Raw genomic sequence first — 17,272 nt, 5'->3', positions numbered from 1 at the left:
CCAGCAGTGGCTCTGCCCCCCACGCCGTGACCCGAGCCCATCCCTGGCTCCCGGTGCCGCTCCCTCCCCAGAGACAGAACATTTCCAGAGGGGCTGGCGGCCGCCGCTCGCTCCTCCCGCAGCCGACCCCCCCATCCTTGGCCTTTTAAGTTTAGCTCCAGAGCTTGTCGCTTCACTTTATCTCTCCATGAAGCAGCTGGAGGGTGCCTGGGTTTGAGGTGGGTACCTGAACTGCTCTGGAGAGCAGAGCCAGCGCCGTGGGCCCTGCCCTGTCCCCGCCGAACCCACCGAGCGTCACCGGCACCGCGCCAGGACCGGCACAGCAACCACCAGCACAGCAACCTCCAGCTCACCACCAGAGCAGCTCCCTCGGGGCCCAAACACAGGCACTGCCCCGGCACTGCCAACCCCAACCACTTCCACAGGTTTTGTTGGGGGCTGGGAGCACACAGAGATGACTTTCGGCTGTTTGTTCTGTACCTGCACCACGTTCCATTGTCTGCAGTTCTGACTGGGCTGTTGCAGTTCACTGCGCAATTCACTTGGAACATTAAAATGACAGAATAATTGAAATTTTGGGTTGATGTCTCTCTCTCTCTCTCGAAAACCAAATTAGTCAAGAAAAATCATCTAAGTGATGTTATTTACTGGTTTTATAACACATACAGGCCCCTGTGCCTTCAATAAGACACCCAGCAAGCACTAAAAGCTGCTTTTGCCAGTGCTGTAGAGCAGATGCATCCTATTAAAGCCATTAATTCAACCACCAAAGCCGAAGTACTGCAATCCAGAGCATCAACCCAGCACACACAGCAACAATTGGCACCTGCCAAAATCCCACTACAGTGACCCCACTGCCGGGGTCGGGGGGACCGGGCTCCAGCCCTGCCAAGGGGATTACACGAAAGCTGAGTGCCCACACACAAAACTTGTTCAAACATCATGTCTCCTAAACAGAAACATTCCTCTGAATTAAACTCTTCCACCTCACGAAAGCAGCTCAGTCGTAAATGGGGGAGCTGAGGAGGGAGAGATGAACAAACACAGAACACCCGAATCGCACTTGTGGAAATTCTGTCACCCTGAGGAAGGTCCCGAATTCCCAGGTGAGGTTTGGTTTCTTACAGGAGATTATATAGATTTGGATAATGATCAGAAACTCTCTGATCAGACACGAGGCCTGTTTGATGAGATGTGCTGTTTACACTTGTCCAAAACCAGGTTTCTCCTCAGTCACCCAGCCGGGCACCTTCCCTGTCGTGCAGCAAACACCGTGCTGGGAACTCGAGCACCCCCAAACCTCCTCACTGGATCAAGCAGAGCTGCCTTGCCAGCACTGGAATGAACCAGATATATTCCTACTGCATCTCCAGGAAGCTCCAGTCGTGCACACATCCCTCACCTTCAGATCTGGCAGATCTGTATTCCAGGCGTGCTGCTTTGGAACCAGAACACAAATCACCTGTTCTGTCAAAACGAGCTCTCCTGGTCATCCTTGCACTCCATGGAAATGCACTAATCCCATTAAAATGCAATAATCCCATTATTTAGCTAGGTATGTACTTTGAAATAAAATGAAATTTAAAAAAAAAAAAAAATGCACAAAGCTCGAGCTCTACAGATCCACCCTCGTGCCTCCAAACCACTACACCAGCAAAGGCAACTATTTACTGCTAAAACAGGGGAGCAAAGACAGGAGGAAAACAGGAAAACAGAGAAAACACACCATATAGAAAATGCCAAATATGTCAAAACATTCATGAATACCAACATCTCCCTCTGCACCGTCCCCAGCTGCAAAGGTTACTTAGGGCTAACGTTTCAGCAAGTGCAGATTATGCAGCACTGGGTTTACTTATACATTAAAAAAATCAGCTACAGGTGCATCTGAAGTGCCTTTTGCATGCAGCCAGTCCGGGGATTTCTCCCACTGAAGGAAAGTCAGGAGGGCAAAAAATCACATAAAACATGAATTTGCCAGCTATGACTACACCCCAGACCTAAATTGCCCCTGGCTGGTCCTGGTGTTCCTGACACATGCAACAAGGATAATTAGGGAAAGGACTGAAAGCAAGTGTTGCCAATTGCAACCCCAAACTAATAAAGCTCCTGCACAGGTCTGGTGCCTGCAGCAATTCATCTCCAGGCAAGGAGGGTTCGGAACACGGCGTGACACTTCCCTGTCCCCGAGTCACTGATGGAGAATTATATGGGAATTATATCAACCCAGTTTTATGGGACTGGGAGCACAACACACCCAGGACAACGTGGCATCGTCCAGGCCCTCGGACAAACAGAGCTGAAATTAAATGTCACAAGTGGAACACGACAGACTGTGCGAGCAAACACCCGACCTGGATCCGCCCCAGTTCTCCTGTCAAGTTTGGAAATCTTGGCATGTTCGGGAAAATTGTGCCTTGGTGTAACCTCCTCATCCATCAACACCAGGAGGAGAAAGGTGCCCTGCTCTGCCTCAGCAGTGAGACCCTCCCTGGCTGAGGCTTCACTGGGAACACAAGTGTGGCTCAGACAGAGCAAGCAGGCTCCTTTCTTACACATCAGTGATCAGAGGAGCGAGTCTGTAGGAAACAGTGCAATTGTACGAGCAAAAAAAGTTGGGTTCAAACCAGCCCGGTGGGCTGATAACAAACCACAGAACCCGAGCTCCCCAGGGAACACACCAGGACGGGTCTGGCTGCTCCTCACACCAGCCCAGCAGAACGAGCAGTAACAAATTCCAGCAGCAGCACAGAGCTAAAATAATTAAGATAGCTATTGATCTGGAATATTGCAAGCCTGGAGAAGTGAAATCTTTTAATAAATCCTCCCATTGATACCACCAGTTAAAAATTATTCCTTCAGCTCCACATTCTGCTTCGAGCTCCCAACTCCAAACATTTTTCTGAATGTCTCTATACAGTGCTCAGTGCTTCTTCCCTGCTTCCCTGCTGTCCTTCCCTGAGCCTGCAGAACAGGGAAAGCAGCGGACCCAGGGAGCACAGAGCCTCCAGCAGCCCTTCCCTCTCCAGCCTGCCCTTTAACCAAGCCCCCCCGAGCCCCTGGAAACGTTCCCTGCCCGAGCCCACCTGGATGCCCGAGCCCAGGCAGGCAGGGTCCCTCCAGCCGCTGATCCACGCAGGGCTCCTCTGCCCGGCCACCCTCCGAGCCACGGACGGGGCAGGAGCCCACTCGGGGGGCTGAGGAGTGGGGGAAACACGAGGGAAGAGGGCACGGCTGGGGGTAAAAGCCGAGGCAGGTGCGAAATGGCTGCCTGGGAAGGATAAATCCTCCTCTCCCCAGGTGCAGGGGGTTAAACCTGTTAGAAAAGTTACTGCAGAAGACGCTGAGGCAAGTGGTGGAAGCAGCTGATTTTTGGGGAGAATTGGGAGCAGGTGTGGGCATATTTAAAGGTGGGTCGAGTTGTTAAATCCTTTCTATAAACAGGTGTGCTTTTTTTCATTTAAAAACCCTTCTAAAAGCATAGACATTTACACTTCTGTATCTACTCGCACATATTTAGGGAATATCTATATTCCATATGTATTATCCAGGTTAAAGTCACAACGACTCCAGCCCCGTGTCCTTGGCAATCCCCAGCTGAAAACCCCGCTCAGCATGAATTAGGCAGCACCTGACTCTACCCCAGCCCCGCTCGCTGCCCCCCGCACCCGCCTGCGATGGGACCGACTCTTAATTCTTCTCACAACTCTTTATTTTAGGAATTTTTCGCCTGGTCGAGCCGCAAAGCCCCTTCCCCGGGCAGAGCGGCTGTTGGGGGCTGTCCGCTCCGGGGGTGCGGGGGATGCGGGGCGGCGGATCGCAGCCCCCCGGGGACGGGGGTGCGGCACCGGGACCCTCCCCGCCCTTGACTCCGTGTCCGTGGGGTTTTTTGGGTCGGGCACCGCGGGACCCGTGGCAGAGAGCGGATTGAACCCGGCAGCGGAGTCCCCTCAGCCTCCCACGGGCGTTACCGAGGCCGGAGGCTGAAGTTCTGGCAATTCCCGGACGAACCACCGGAGTTTCGGTTCCCGCTCCCTCTCCACGCGTGGGAGCCCCGCGAGCACATCCCGGTCCCCCGCCCGGAGCCGGGACCCCGCGGGGCTCTGGGCGCGGTGTCGGTGCCGCCGGTGCGGAGAAGCCCCCCCGCCCTGCCCCACAGCCCGCGGGACCCCCGAGGCTCCGGGGATCAGAGAATTCCCCCGGTACCCGCACCCCGCTTTGCTCCGCGCGGCCCGTCCCGCTCCCCCGAGCCCCCTCCGCAGCCGCGGGGGCAAGTTTAGGGATTAAATGCCTTAATTAAAGGTGCCTTCCTCAGGAATTAGCCCCCCCGACGAAGGGATGTGCCTGAGCAAACGCCGGCGCGGGACGAGGGAGAGAGGGATGGATGCCGCAGGATGCGGGGTCCTGATGCGGGGTCTGGATGCGGCGGGGACCGACCGCGGAAAAACCCGGGAAAGGACCAACCTCCGAGCCGCGGGTTTTCCTCCTCTTCCTCCCGCGGCGCCGGCGGCACCGAACGGGAGCGGCCCCGTCCATCGGCGCTCCGGGATCGCCGCACGGGCAGAGAGGCTTTTGTCCCCCGGGTGCGGCGGGGGCTGCGGGGCAGCTTCGCACTTCGGCAGAAAGGAGACGAAATTCGATTCGTTTACATGTTTTATTGTTGTAAACATTAAAATTGTCTTTCTCAAAGAAAGAGTTCTCGGGAGAAAAAATAATAATAATAATAATAATAATAATAATAATTATAATCCGCGTTTCTAACTGTCTCACACCATATTAAAAAAAGGCAGCGACTTTCCCGTGTGCCGAACCGGGGTATACAAAGAAAAATACCACAGAATATGGCAATATTAAAAATATTACTCGAACATAAAATAATATATTAACCGACAATTTTTAGACATAATAAAAAAAAAAAACCCGGAACAAAACAAACCAAAAATTTCAAAGTGCTCAGTAATTTCCAGGGAGTTATGTATAGTATAAGCACTCTGGAAACAGTCAAAAGCTGCTGCATGCAAGATCTGTTTAGCTTTAGACAACAAAATAATCAAGATATAAACTTCTTCTTTAATCAACATCAACAGTACATACAACACTTACAAACAAGGGGTGTCGGGCGGTGTTTACAAACACTATGTGTCCCTTTGGGGGGGGTCGGGGGGGGGGGGGGGTGACACTTGTTCCCACCTATTTTACAATTGAGAAAATGTTTGAAGCTTAGATAACTACCAGTCTTTATAAAAGCTACCAGACTACATAGTGTCTGAAATACTATTTATAGAATATAGACATTACTGAAATAGCAAGTGCCTATAACATTGTCACCCTGGAATCGTCATGCTTCCCTGGTATGGACAGATTGTTGGGTTTTCTTGTCTTTATTCTCCTTTTTTTTTTTTTTTTTAATTATTTTTTTTTTCCCCAAACACGTTTAGCTTTCATTTTTATCTTTTTTTCTCTAGAATTATTTTCCGTATTTCTTCATAAATAGGCACGGGATAATTTTTTTAAAAAGCCAAACCACATCTGATAAATTTACAAGCCTTCTCCAATGCCACGCCACCCACGCAACGCTTGGGCTTTGGGTATATTACAGCTTTCTCTTACAGCAGAAAACTTTAGTCTTTAGGAGGGTGACGCTCGTGGGTCCCTCAGCACTCGGTTTGTCACCGCGTGGGTCTGAGCTGCGCGCCCGGCGTCGCCAGATTGGGTCACCTTTCCACTCAGAAGTCCTTAATAATAAATTCATTTAGAAGCCGATAATAAAAAGTTTATACCATGGTATTTGTGTAGTCCATGAGCTGCATCCATGATGCCCCAGAGCCAAAATGCCCATCGCGTTCTGCCTGCAGGAGTTTGCAAGGCTGGCTGGGGTGGGAGCTGGCACCCAGGGGTGCTGCTCTGGGCCCAGACCAGCTCCCCTTCAGGCAGGTGGAGCTTCTCCTCGGGTCAGCGGAAGCGCACGGGGGGGGGAAGAGTCTTAGAAAGGTAAAGTGTCCAGGAAAAGTTTGTCGATTATTGCTGGCGGTGGCACCAAATCTTCCAGTTTCAGGTAGAAAATGCGCTGCAGCCCCTGCGTGCAAAGCGTGCGGAGTTCGGGGAGCTTCCCCAAGAGTTTGGACAAGTAGTTGGGGCGATTCAGGCCCCCGTTATTGAAAGTCACATGGTCTTTGAGACAATTTACAATCTTGTTCTGAAGCTCTTCCACCCTCTTGGGTTCCTTCAGCCCGTGCCTCTCTGCAAAGAGAAGGGCGCGGGACGTTACGGGTCTGACACGGAGGAAGGCGGGCGAGGGAACAGGAGCTGGGAGGAAGAGGGGACACTGACCTGTCACCATGGCCAGGGCAGCGATGCAGGAGAAGGCAGAGATGTCGATGTTCATGTTTTGCAAGTTGGAGGAAAATTCCACAATGGAATCGATCCACTCCCCAAAGCCACGGACGCACTGCAACCGGTGCAGGACCACCCCGTTGCAGAAGATTAGCTTCCCCTCCACGGGGTTGGACCTGGAAGGAAGGGGACAACCCCAAAATGAACTGATGGATGAATGAGAGAGGGAGGAAAATTAGATAGAAAGGAAAAAAAAAGGAAGAGGATGAGAGAAAAAAAGACAAAAGATTAAAAAAAAAAAAAAGAGAGAATGAGCAAAAGGAAGGAAAGGAGAGAAGGAAGGGAGAGAAGGATAAAATAAAGAGAGTGAAAGAGAAAAAAGAAAAGAAGAGGAAAGAAATTTTAAAAAAATAAGAAAGGAGAAGATGAGGAGAGAAAAGCTAAACAACTAATTACTTGAGGAGCAATAAATGAAGGACTTAAGAGGCACCTAATTACCGAGGAGTTAATAAAATGCAGAGCAGTGGACCTTGAAAGGGTCTGGCTCCCTGGCCGCCCCTCACCTGTACGCCAACCGCAGCACGAACAGCTCCAGGAAGGCAGACTCGAAGAGCAGGTCCTGGTCCGTTTTGGGGAGGTCGGTGAAGCCGGGGATTTTTTCTGCCCACCCTCGGATGATCTCCATGGAGCCGGTCAGGAGATCATAGAACTGCTGGATGTGCTGGGTGTCGTCACCGCTCAGCTGGTAGTCGGGGTTAGCCTGGAACTGGAAATTCATTTTAAAAAGCCCTTAATGAGGTTCTCTAAAGTCTATAACCCGTGAAATTGCTCACCCCATCCCCGGCCAGGGAGCGGGCTGGGATAACAATTAAACCTCTCTCTGACCGGTGAGGAAATTAGATGTTCCGGGGCAATTAATTCGACTCGGGGCGGCGCTCCGAGGCCGCCGCTCTCCGTGCGCGCGGGGCCGGGCCCCGGGGCGGCGCCGGGGCCGGCGGGGCTGAGCCGAGCCCCGGGACCGGCGGGGCTGAGCCGAGCCCCGGGACCGGCGGGGCTGAGCCGAGCCCTCGGTGCCGGCGGGGCTGAGCCGAGCCCCGGCCGCCCGGTATCGCTGCGGTGCGGGTGCGGTGCGGCGGCGGCCCCGGCGGGGCGGGCAGAGCTCCGAGCCCCGGCTCTCCCCCCGCAGCGGCCGCGGGGCCGCCGGCCCCCCCTCCCCGGGCGGCGGCGGCGGGGTCCCTCCGCGAGCTCGGTGCCGCTTACCCGGGAATAGTCCAGGCTGGTCATAGCCGGGTTGGAGTCGACATGGGCTCTCACCAGCGCACTGATCAGACTCACCGGGGGAGAGGGGGGAGAGGGCTCCTGGGGGCTCTTCGGTTTGGACGGCAAGCGGCCCCGCCGGCCTTTTAGGCTGTCTGTGCGCACCACTGCAAGAGAGAGCGGGGTCAGCGCGGGGAGCGCTCGGGGCGGGCGGGCGGGCGGACGGACGGACGGACACTCACCCTCCTTGACCATGCCGACGGCCAGGCACTTCTGGAAGCGGCAGTACTGGCAGCGGTTGCGGCGGCGCTTGTCCACCGGGCAGTTCTTGTTGGCCAGACACACGTACTTGGCGTTCTTCTGCACCGTGCGCTGCGGGACGGGGCGGGCGGGCTCAGCGGCCGGACGGGGCTGCGGGCCCCGACCCCGCTCCCGCACCGCCGCCACCGCCGCTCCCGCCTTTATTTTCTTAGCCCTTGTTTTCCCCTCGATTTCCTTTCCCCCTGTATTTTCTTTTCAGTTTTTTGCCTTTATTTTCTCCCCTTTCCCCCCTTATTTTGTTTTCCCGGTTTTATTTTTCCCCTTTTATATTCTTTTCCCTTTTCCTTTTTATTTTCTTTTCCATTTTACCCTTTATTTTCTTTTCCCTTTTATTTTCTTTTCCTTTTTTTCCTCCTTTTATCTTTATTTTTTTCCTCCTTTTCTACCTTTATTTCCCTTCCCCTTTTTTCCCTTTCTTTTTCCTTTTTTAAAATTCCCTTTTCCATTTTTCCTTTATTTCCTTTCCCCTTTATTCTTCCCTTTTTTTCTTCTCACCTTGTAAAATTTATTTCCTTTTCCCTTTTTTTCCTTTATTTCCCTTTCCCCTTTAATTTCTTTTCCCTTTTTCCCCCTCCATTTCCTTTTCCCCCTTTCATTTCCTTTTCCCTTTTCTCTCTTCCCCCTACCCCTTTCTTTTCCTTTCTTTTTTTTTCCCTGGTCGTTTAACAGGAGCAAATTGACAGCGTTAACATCCGAGGTAACCTCGCAGCTCCTGGCCGTGTTTTATATGCCAAGAGGAGGGAAGGAGACGCTCGGTAAATACAAATCCGTGGGCATTCATATTATTTACATTCCTTGGAGACCTTCTCTATTTAAAATGATAAGATTATTCAATCAGGATGGTGAAATAAAGAGATCACTTAATTTTACCACAGGGAATTCTGTTCCACATGGTTAGCTCAGACGCAGTTCTCTGTCCTAACCGATTTCCATCTGCGGGCTCCTCGCCCCGCCGGGTCCCCCGCTGCCCGACGCCCTGCCTGCACCCTGCCCGTGCCCTGCCTGCACCCTGCCTGTGTCCTGCCTGCCCGCTGTTCTGCACCCTGCCCACGCCCTGCCTGCATCCTGCCTGCACCCTGCCCGTGCCCTGCCTGCCCGCTGTTCTGCACCCTGCCCACGCCCTGCCTGCATCCTGCCTGCCCACTATCTGCTCCCTGCCTGCCCGCTGTCCCACTCCCTGCCTGCCCGCTGTCCCGCTCCCTGCCTGCCCGCTGTCCCGCTCCCTGCCTGCCCGCTGTCCCGCTCCCTGCCCTCCCTGCCTGCCCCCTGCCCACGCCCTGCCCTGGCGCCGGGTGCCCCCGAGTGCCCTGGTACCTTGAAGAAGCCCTTGCAGCCCTCGCAGGTGCGCACGCCGTAGTGCTGGCAGGCCGCGTTGTCCCCGCAGACGGCGCAGAGCCCCTCGTTGGACGGGGACCCCCGCGAGGGGGGCGAGGGCACCTGGCTGTCCAGCAGCTGCGGCGCGTGGCCCAGCTGCAGCCCGGGGAAGGCCATGGACGGCTGCTTGCGGATGGGGTTGGGCACGGCGAAGGCCTGCCCGTCCACGCCGTGGTGCGGCCCGGCCGGCTCGGGGGTCATGGGCACGTGCAGGGGCCCGTCAAAGCGCATCTGGCAGCTGGACACGGGCGTGCCGGGGGGAGACTGCTTGAAGGAGAAGAGGGAGAGGCGGGACACGGGCGTTTTGCGCTGCTCGATCATGTGCGTGGTGGCCACGTAGTTGGGGTGGAAGTTGTGCAGGGAGCCGGGATCGTCCCACACGGGGCCGTGCTGCACCTGGAAGCCGGGCGTGGAGGGAGTCGGGGGCGACGAGGGCTTGTAGTAGACGGAGCCCGAGTGGGACATCATCTCCTCGGACTGGGGGGGCAGGTGGCCGTGCTGCTGGTAGCCGTGCATCTGAATGTCTTCCACCTTAATGGAGGACTGCTGTCCCGACAGGGGCATTTGGTACAAGCACGGGGGCTTCACGTCGTAGCTTGTGTTGTAGTTGTCCATAAAGGTACTGAAGCTGGGGAGAGAAGTGGTGGCAGTGATTTCAGTGTTGGTGAGGTCCATGCTAAACTTGACAAACTCCGGAGTTAGGAAATCGGAGCTGTATTCTCCCGAGGAGTGGTAGCTGTAGCTCTGGGAGGCCGGGCTGGCTCCTTGAGGCGAGGACCCATACTGAGCCTGAACACAGGGCATGGCTGCAAACGAAACAGCGTCAGGTAGACTCGGCCCGCGCCGCCCCGCACCGCCCCGCGCCGGGCACCGCGGGGGCGAGCGGAGGGTTCCCGCTGCCCCTGCCCCGCCGGGGCCGCGGAGCCGCGGGGCCGGAGCGCACCAACCTTCAGCCGAGGGAGCGGCGGTGTCGGGGCAGCCGGGGGCGGACAGCGTCGGAGCGCGGCGGGGAGCGAGGAGTCCGCGGGGTCACAGCGCGGCGGCGGCTCCAGCCTGCCCGGGCCGACGGCTGAGAGACAGGGATGGGCGGTCAGGGATGGACATACGGACCGCCGGTCGCGGACTGACACACTGACACACGGACCCGCCGGTCGGGGATGGACACATGGACCGCCGGTCGGGCAAGCCGGGGCGGGGCACAGACATATGGAACCGGCGAGCGGGACAGACGCACGGAGCCGCCGGTCACGCACATGGGGACGGGGACAGGACAGACACAAGGACTCGCTCGTACAGCGACAAACCCAGCGACATGGGACTCGAGACAGACCCACGGCCCCGCCGGGGAGGCTGCCGGGGTCCGGGGGAGCCCCAGCTGCGGACCCGCGGGGTGCGGGAGCAGAGCCACCCCGCGCCCACGAGCAGCGGGTTTGGGGTCGGTTTGGGTTCTTTTCCCCGTAACCGGGCAGGAATCTCCCGGCGGGCGGGCGGGCTGTCAGCGGCACTCGTTGCCGCGTCCGCCTCTCCATCCCACCGGGAACACGCGGCGCGTCCCCGGGGGAGCGGGTGAGGCGCGGGGGGTCCCGCGGAGGTGGCGATGCGGGTGACAGCCGGCGCGGGTGACAGCCGGCGGGGCGGACCCGGCACATCGCGGCGGCTCCGCGGGTGACAGCGCGACCCGACCCGTGCGGGGACCAGTGCGGGACCCGCTGGCGGGCGGGATGGGACGGGACCGGGCGGGCGCGCTCCCCGCGCCTCGCGCGCGGGACCCCGTTCGGGAGGGGCTGCGGGACGGGACGGACGGACGGACGGACGGACAGGCACTCACCGGGAGCGGAGCGCGGAGCGGGGCGCGCGCCGCGGTGCGGGCGGGCGGTGCGGGCGGGCGCGGCGAACAGCGCTGTGCGGCGCGGGCGGCCGGACTGTGCCCGCCCGCAATGTGCCTTTGTTTATGTGGCCGCGGCGCCGCCGACCAACGTGCGCCGCGAGCCCCCGCGCGTCACCGCGCGTCAGCGCGCGCGGCCAATCAGCGCCGCCGGGGCCCGCCCCGGACACGCCCCCCCCCCGCGCACCAGCGCGCCCTTTTGGTAAGTTTCCGACCGGTGACGTCACGCGGCAGGACACGCCCCCAGCCACGCGCGGGGCGGGGGCGTGGCCTCATTTGCATAGAGGGCGGGGCCGCTCCTGCCCCCCCGCGCGCGTCACCGTGACGTGACCGCCCGGAATAGCGCGGGTGGGACCCCAACCTGGGCTGGGGACAGACACGGGGGGCACCGAACACCCCAGCCTGGGCTGGGGACAGACAGGGGATTGGGGGCACCGAACACCCCAGCCTGGGCTGGGGACAGACAGGGGACTGGGGACACTGAACACCCCAGACCGGTCTGGGGACAGACAGGGGATTGGGGGCACTGAACCCCTCAGCCTGGGCTGGGGACAGACAGGGGATTGGGGGCACTGAACACCCCAGCCTGGTTTGGAGACACACACGGGGTTGGGGGCACTGAAGCCCCCAGCCTGGTCTGGGGACAGACACGGGGACTGGGGGCACTGAACCCCCCAGCCTGGGCTGAGGACAGACAGGGGACTGGGGGCACTGAACCCCCCAGCCTGGGCTGAGGACAGACACGGGGTGTGGGGGCACCGAACACCCCAACCTGGTCTGGGGACAGACAGGGGATTGGGGGCAAACCCCGAGCCCGGGGTCGGCAGAGGGGCAGCCGCCCCTTCCGTTCATCGCCGCCGCTTCCTACGCGCACCCCTCTCCCGCCTCCACGGAAGCCCACGCGGAATTTGGGCGGATTTTAGTCTATCTTACTTTGCTTATTGTGTTATTTTTCTATTTTAATTAATTATAATTTATTTTTGTTCTTTTTTGTGCTTTAAAAATTTTTATTTATTTTCATCCTATTTATTGTATTATTTTTCCCATGATTGCATTATTTTTATTTTAATTTATATTTATTTATCTAATTTTAAAATTTTTTATTTTATTTATTTCAACTTTATTTATTTCCATTTATTTCATCGCGTACTTTAATTTTATATTACTTTATTTTATTTTTTAAATTATTTAATTTTTTATTCTATTTCACTATAAGTTTTATTTCATTTCATTAAATGCATTTGGTTATTTTTATTGTATCTGAATTATTAAATCTTCCTAATTTATTTTTATTCATTTTTTCCTATTATTTATTTACCTATTTATTTAAATTCCAGTTATTTGTTTATTGATTTTTCTTATTTTATGCGGCTCTCTTTTATTTTACATCTGCCCCACCTGCACAGCCCCCTCAATTTCCATCATTCCCAGCCCAAGCCTGGCTGGGGGAGTTTTGGGGGAAACCACAAAGCAGAGCTGGGTTGGGACAATTAAAGGCGCTGCGTTTATTTAAAAATATTTACTAAAAACCAATCAGGGATCTCAGTTTCTGGGTCCATCCAGCGATGGTGCACAGGGACAAAGAGCTTTCGGAGGGAGACACTTGGTGGGGTCTGGCAGGTGGCTCCAACACCAACCCTGGACCTTCCCATGGGACCCTCTGCTGCCTCCAACCTGAAAAAAAGGGACACAGTCCCGTGAGTGGGTGTCACTCCCCAGCACAGACGGGGTGGCCACGGGCCTTCCCAGCCCAGGAATGGCCCGGCAGCCCCAGCTGCCTTTCCTCAGGAGTGCTGTAGACCCGACGTCCTAAAGGCTGTGCAAAGGTACCGAACATCCAACTGGGAATAAAGCCCAACCATGGCACAACCTCACCCTAAAATCCAACGTTTTCCCCCAAAGTCTGCACCTTGGAGAAAACCCCCCGGAACGCTGAAATACCGACGGTTTGTGTGAAACCCCAAATGTTCCATTGCCAACCTGCTCCTCTCGCTGGAGAAACTCAAACACCCCAGACGAACTGCCCCCACCCTGAGAGACCATCTCCACAGCCGGGTGATGTCCTCCTGCTCCCGCAGAGTTGCTCCCGGGATTTATCCAGCGGGATGACGTGCTGAAGACCGGCACAGAAACGGCCCAGCGCTGTGAGGTGCCACTGAGGGCTGTTTAGAACAGTGTTTCCACAGCTCCAGGTGCTGCCCTGGGTCCTTCTCCATGGGATTCACCCAACGGGTGCTGGAGGAGCTCAGCCAACTTCCCCGTGTGTCCCCTTGGCTGCGGTGTCACCATCGGTGTCACTCGTATCCCAACAGCTTGTCCAGGCTGTGGTTCAACACCACAGAAGCAACTTACAGCCCAGACCCTTATAGGGCTAAGTGATACATCTAATTATCATATCCTTAGAATAGATGTAATATAAATTTCATTACTCACTTAAAAGTTCTAAAGTTAACAGCATAAACTTGAAGTTGAGTAATTAAGTAATCCTTATATAGACACTTATTAAAGTATTTATACATATTATCTTAAATCTACATCTATCATTTTGCCAATTAAAATTAGGACTTTAATTGCAATTAAGTAATTTAATTGCCAGTTGAACAGCAAAATTGCTAAGTGACTAATTTTAATGCCTATTTTAATTACCAATCATGACTGGGGAGGGAGCTAATCAAGCAGTATCAGAGTAATGATGTGAAAAAAAGCGGAGAACAAACATTCCAGACTCCATGCTTTTAAAAAGAACTCCAAATTAAATAACTGCAAACACAATTCCAGACATGTGGGGAAATGCTGGATTTGGGTATTTGAACACAGGAGCACAAAGAGCACCTTTAATTACAGAGAACTGTCGCTCTTGCCCCAAAGTGCTGACGATGGAGTGTCCCGTGTCCACTGGCTCTGCTTTGGTCCTCCTGGAAGTGGGGTGGGAGCTGGGCACGGCCCCTCACTCACAGGATGATGTCCTGTAGGAAAGCAACACCCAAGGGCACAAAGCTGGGGAATTTAAGACAATCCAAACACAGGGAAATGGGGCACACGGACAGGGCAGAGCGAACCACAAGCACTTCTGGCCTTGGATGGCCTCTATGGGGAGCCTGTTCCCAAGTACACTCCCAAAAGTGCACATCCATCCTCCTGGCAGGCCCTCATCACCACGAGCAAGGTTTTCCAGCCCACAGCTCCCACAGGATCAGGCCCTGGCCACTGACCCCACAGGCCCTGCTCTGGAACCCACCCACATGCAGAAACTGCATCAGGCACTGCCATTTCCAATAAAAACCCCAAAATCCACGTCAGTCCAGGCTGTGAGCGCAGCACACTCCCGAGGAAAGTCAGTTTGTTTAGCATTAAGAAGCACGTGGATGGGTGGTTGCTGTGGTTGCACCTCTGTTAGTAGGAACACTGTAATGGGGTCACCATGGGGAAGTTTTCATTGTTGCAGCCCCGAGGGCACCATCAGCACTCAGGGTACACCATCAACATCACCAGCTCCCTCAAACACCCACCTCCAGTGTGGTGTGTCCGGCTGCCCTGGGCACCAGGGCACTGCAGGAATTTGCCACGTACAGAGCACTGGTTTTGCTCATGGGCAGCCCCAGCTCCTGGGTCAGACGAGATCCCATGGTGGTGGCACAGGTCACTCCTTCCCCCCTCCCAGCCCGGCAGGCCGTGTTTGAGGGGTACATAGGAAAGGGGTCCTGCAGCAGCAGTGCAGTCTCTGCGCCTGGCCCTTCCCTGCATGGACACACTTTCACTGCTTTCACTAAGCACATTCCCTGTCTGACTTGCCAAGTGTTTCAGGATGGAGTTCTGGGAGGGGAGAGCTTTGTTTCCTCTTCAATAGAGCAAAAGTTTCAGACTTACAACGAGGTACCAGACACCAGAAGACATGATGTACCAGTGGCTGATGCTCTTTGCATCAGGAATCCCCTCTGCTCATCAGGGCCTCCTCTCCTGCCTGGAGCCAAGGGCAGGAAAGAGGCAGTGCCAGGCCCCTGGAACAGCCACAATCCATCCCCACTTCATGGACACATTTACACTGATGTCATATCCAAGAGATCCAAGAGGAGTGGTATCACCCCAGTGAGTGCCTTCCAGGGGGCAAGAGGGCTAAAGCATATTTTTATCCAATTTCATGTGAGGTACGAAGTCCCCAAGCAGAGAACAAGGCCGGTTGCTCACCAAGCATGAGCCTTGTGCTGGTATCTGCCCGCTGTGGCAGGGCCTGGCCCCAGCACCACCAGACAGCAGCTGAAGATCAGCATCTTCACAGCCACGGCACCAGCTCCAGACACACCATCAGGCCCAGCCCTGGAGCGCTCAGAGCACAAGCCAGAGTGCACACACACGTGTGCCATGAGACGTGTCAGGACTCTCCCCAGCAGCTGTGACAGACACTGTGAGGGTGGATGTCACCGGGAAGTTGGATGTCATAAGTTGGATGTCACTGTGAAGTCGGAGCCCCAGTGGGGAGTCAGAGCCATCCGGGCACAGGGGTCTCACTGCCAGCCTCGGGTGGGAACGGACCCTCTCACAAATGCTCCATTTTCCACCTTAGGTTTCCCTAAAACTTCCAATGGAGCATCATTCTCCCTTCTTTCCTGCTCTGATGGTGGTATCAGACGATCTGAGGTACTGACTGCAGTGATGTTTGTTCCCGCTCAGATTCCCATTAGCACGTGTCTGTTCCCTGGGAGCCCACGAAGCCGTGTTGTCCCCACAGCAGTGCTGGCCAGCACGTCAGGCCACACGCCAGCTCCTGCCTGCTCTGACAGCCACCAGGACCCGAACGCAGGGCTGTTGATGGTGTTGGATGTCTGGCTCGGTTGGCCACATTCTTCGTCCCTCATCGGCGAGACCCCTTCACGGCCCGATGCCGCGGCCGGGGAGCGGGACCGCGCAGAGCCGTCCGTGCTCCCGCCGGAGCGGTGCGTGTTCCCGGGACGGCTGTGATTGATATCCCCGAGGTGAAAGGCTAAACGGGCCATATGGCTCTCGCCGCAGCCCATCTGCTCCCTGCCCAGCCGCGCCGCAGCTGCCGCCAGCAACATCTGCCCGCCCGCATCCAGCTGTGCGGGCACCGCTGGCGGAGCCGCGCACCGCCACCAGCCCGGCCCCGGGACCCTCCCGGCGCTGCCCGGCGGGATCTCCATCCCCATCTCCATCCCCATCCCCATCCCCATCTCCATCCCCATCCCCATCTCCATCTCCATCCCCATCCCCATCCCGCTCCGCGCCGCCCGCCCGCCGCTACCCGGCTCCGCTACCTGGCTCCGCTGCCCGGCTCCTTTCCCCGGGCGGAGCGGGGGGTTCGGAGCCGGGCGTGCAGCCCGGGCCGGGGGCCGGGGGCCGCCGCGCCCCCTCGCAGTTGCCTCTGCCCGCGTCAGCGCCCGTCACGGCGGCGGTGACGGCAGCGCCGGGGGGGCTCCCGGCGGGCGGGGGCGGCCCGGACCGTCCCCCTCCCCTCCCCGGACTGTCCCGCTCCCCCCCGACTGTCCCGCTCCCCCCCCGAATGTCCCGCTCCCGCCCGGGCTGTCCTGCTCTCCTCCCGGACTGTCCCACTCCCACCCTGGACTGTCCCGCTCCCCCTGGGCTGTCCCGTTGTGCCCCACGAGCTCCCCCACTCTCCCTCCGTATTTACCCTGCTGCCGCCCCCGGGCTCCCCCATTTCCCCTTCGGGCTCCCCCTTCCCGGTCCGTGCTCCCCCGTTCCCCACCCCGGACCCCTCCGTGCTCCCCCCGTCGCCGCTCAGCGCTCCCGCACGGCCTGGGACTGGGAAGCGTTTTATGTGTTTGGGTTGGTTTTTTTCCTTTAATTGTTTTCTTTTTCTTTGGTTTGGTTTTTCCCACCCCTCGCTGTTCCACTACCACACAGGATGTTTTCATCAGGGAGGCTTCGTGCTGGGAATGTCTCAGCCCCTGCTCGGGCTCTGGTTCTGGAGGGGGCTCAGCCTGGAGAAAAGGAGGCTCAGGGGGGACCTTCTGGCTCTGCAACCCCCTGACAGGAGGGGAGAGCCGGGGGGGGTCGGGATCTGCTCCCAGGGAACAAGGGACAGGAGGAGAGGGAACGGCCTCAGGCTGTGCCAGGGGAGGCTCAGGT

At 56.6% G+C, this 17,272-nt stretch overlaps 1 protein-coding gene across 3 annotated transcripts; it reads right to left on the bottom strand.

Annotated features, from left to right (window-relative positions):
• Positions 1 to 4,635: 4,635 nt before the first annotated feature.
• On the bottom strand, positions 4,636 to 11,138 carry NR4A2 (nuclear receptor subfamily 4 group A member 2). Of its 3 annotated transcripts, XM_027656326.1 has the most exons (8): positions 11,114 to 11,138; positions 10,233 to 10,354; positions 9,226 to 10,091; positions 7,833 to 7,962; positions 7,594 to 7,757; positions 6,897 to 7,099; positions 6,331 to 6,539; positions 4,636 to 6,240 (listed from the first exon to the last, which is right to left on the bottom strand). In XM_027656326.1, exons 3-8 carry the CDS (start codon positions 10,087 to 10,089, stop codon positions 5,984 to 5,986), a joined length of 1,827 nt encoding a protein of 608 aa, XP_027512127.1. In that variant the 5' UTR covers positions 10,090 to 10,091; positions 10,233 to 10,354; positions 11,114 to 11,138; the 3' UTR covers positions 4,636 to 5,983. The 3 variants fall into 3 exon arrangements, with proteins under 3 accessions (XP_027512127.1, XP_027512128.1, XP_027512129.1); XM_027656327.1 differs by lacking the exon at positions 11,114 to 11,138 and having other exon boundaries at positions 6,331 to 6,509; positions 10,233 to 10,360; XM_027656328.1 differs by lacking the exon at positions 11,114 to 11,138 and having other exon boundaries at positions 7,669 to 7,757; positions 10,233 to 10,360.
• Between the last annotated feature and the right edge of the window lie 6,134 nt (positions 11,139 to 17,272).

This window comes from Corapipo altera, unplaced genomic scaffold (assembly GCF_003945725.1).
Source record: "Corapipo altera isolate COAL_440 unplaced genomic scaffold, ASM394572v1 68, whole genome shotgun sequence".
Classification (NCBI taxonomy): domain Eukaryota; kingdom Metazoa; phylum Chordata; class Aves; order Passeriformes; family Pipridae; genus Corapipo; species Corapipo altera.
This window is presented reverse-complemented; position numbering and strand designations above follow the sequence as displayed.

Coding starts and splice junctions, on each gene's coding strand:
- NR4A2 (XM_027656326.1), bottom strand. CDS start 10,089: ATGCCCTGTGTTCAGGCTCAGTATGGGTCCTCGCCTCAAGGAGCCAGC. Junction 7,758..7,832: donor CGTCGGCATGGTCAAGGAGG/GTGAGTGTCCGT, acceptor TCTCTCTTGCAG/TGGTGCGCACAGACAGCCTA. Junction 7,100..7,593: donor CCAGCCTGGACTATTCCCGG/GTAAGCGGCACC, acceptor ATGAATTTCCAG/TTCCAGGCTAACCCCGACTA.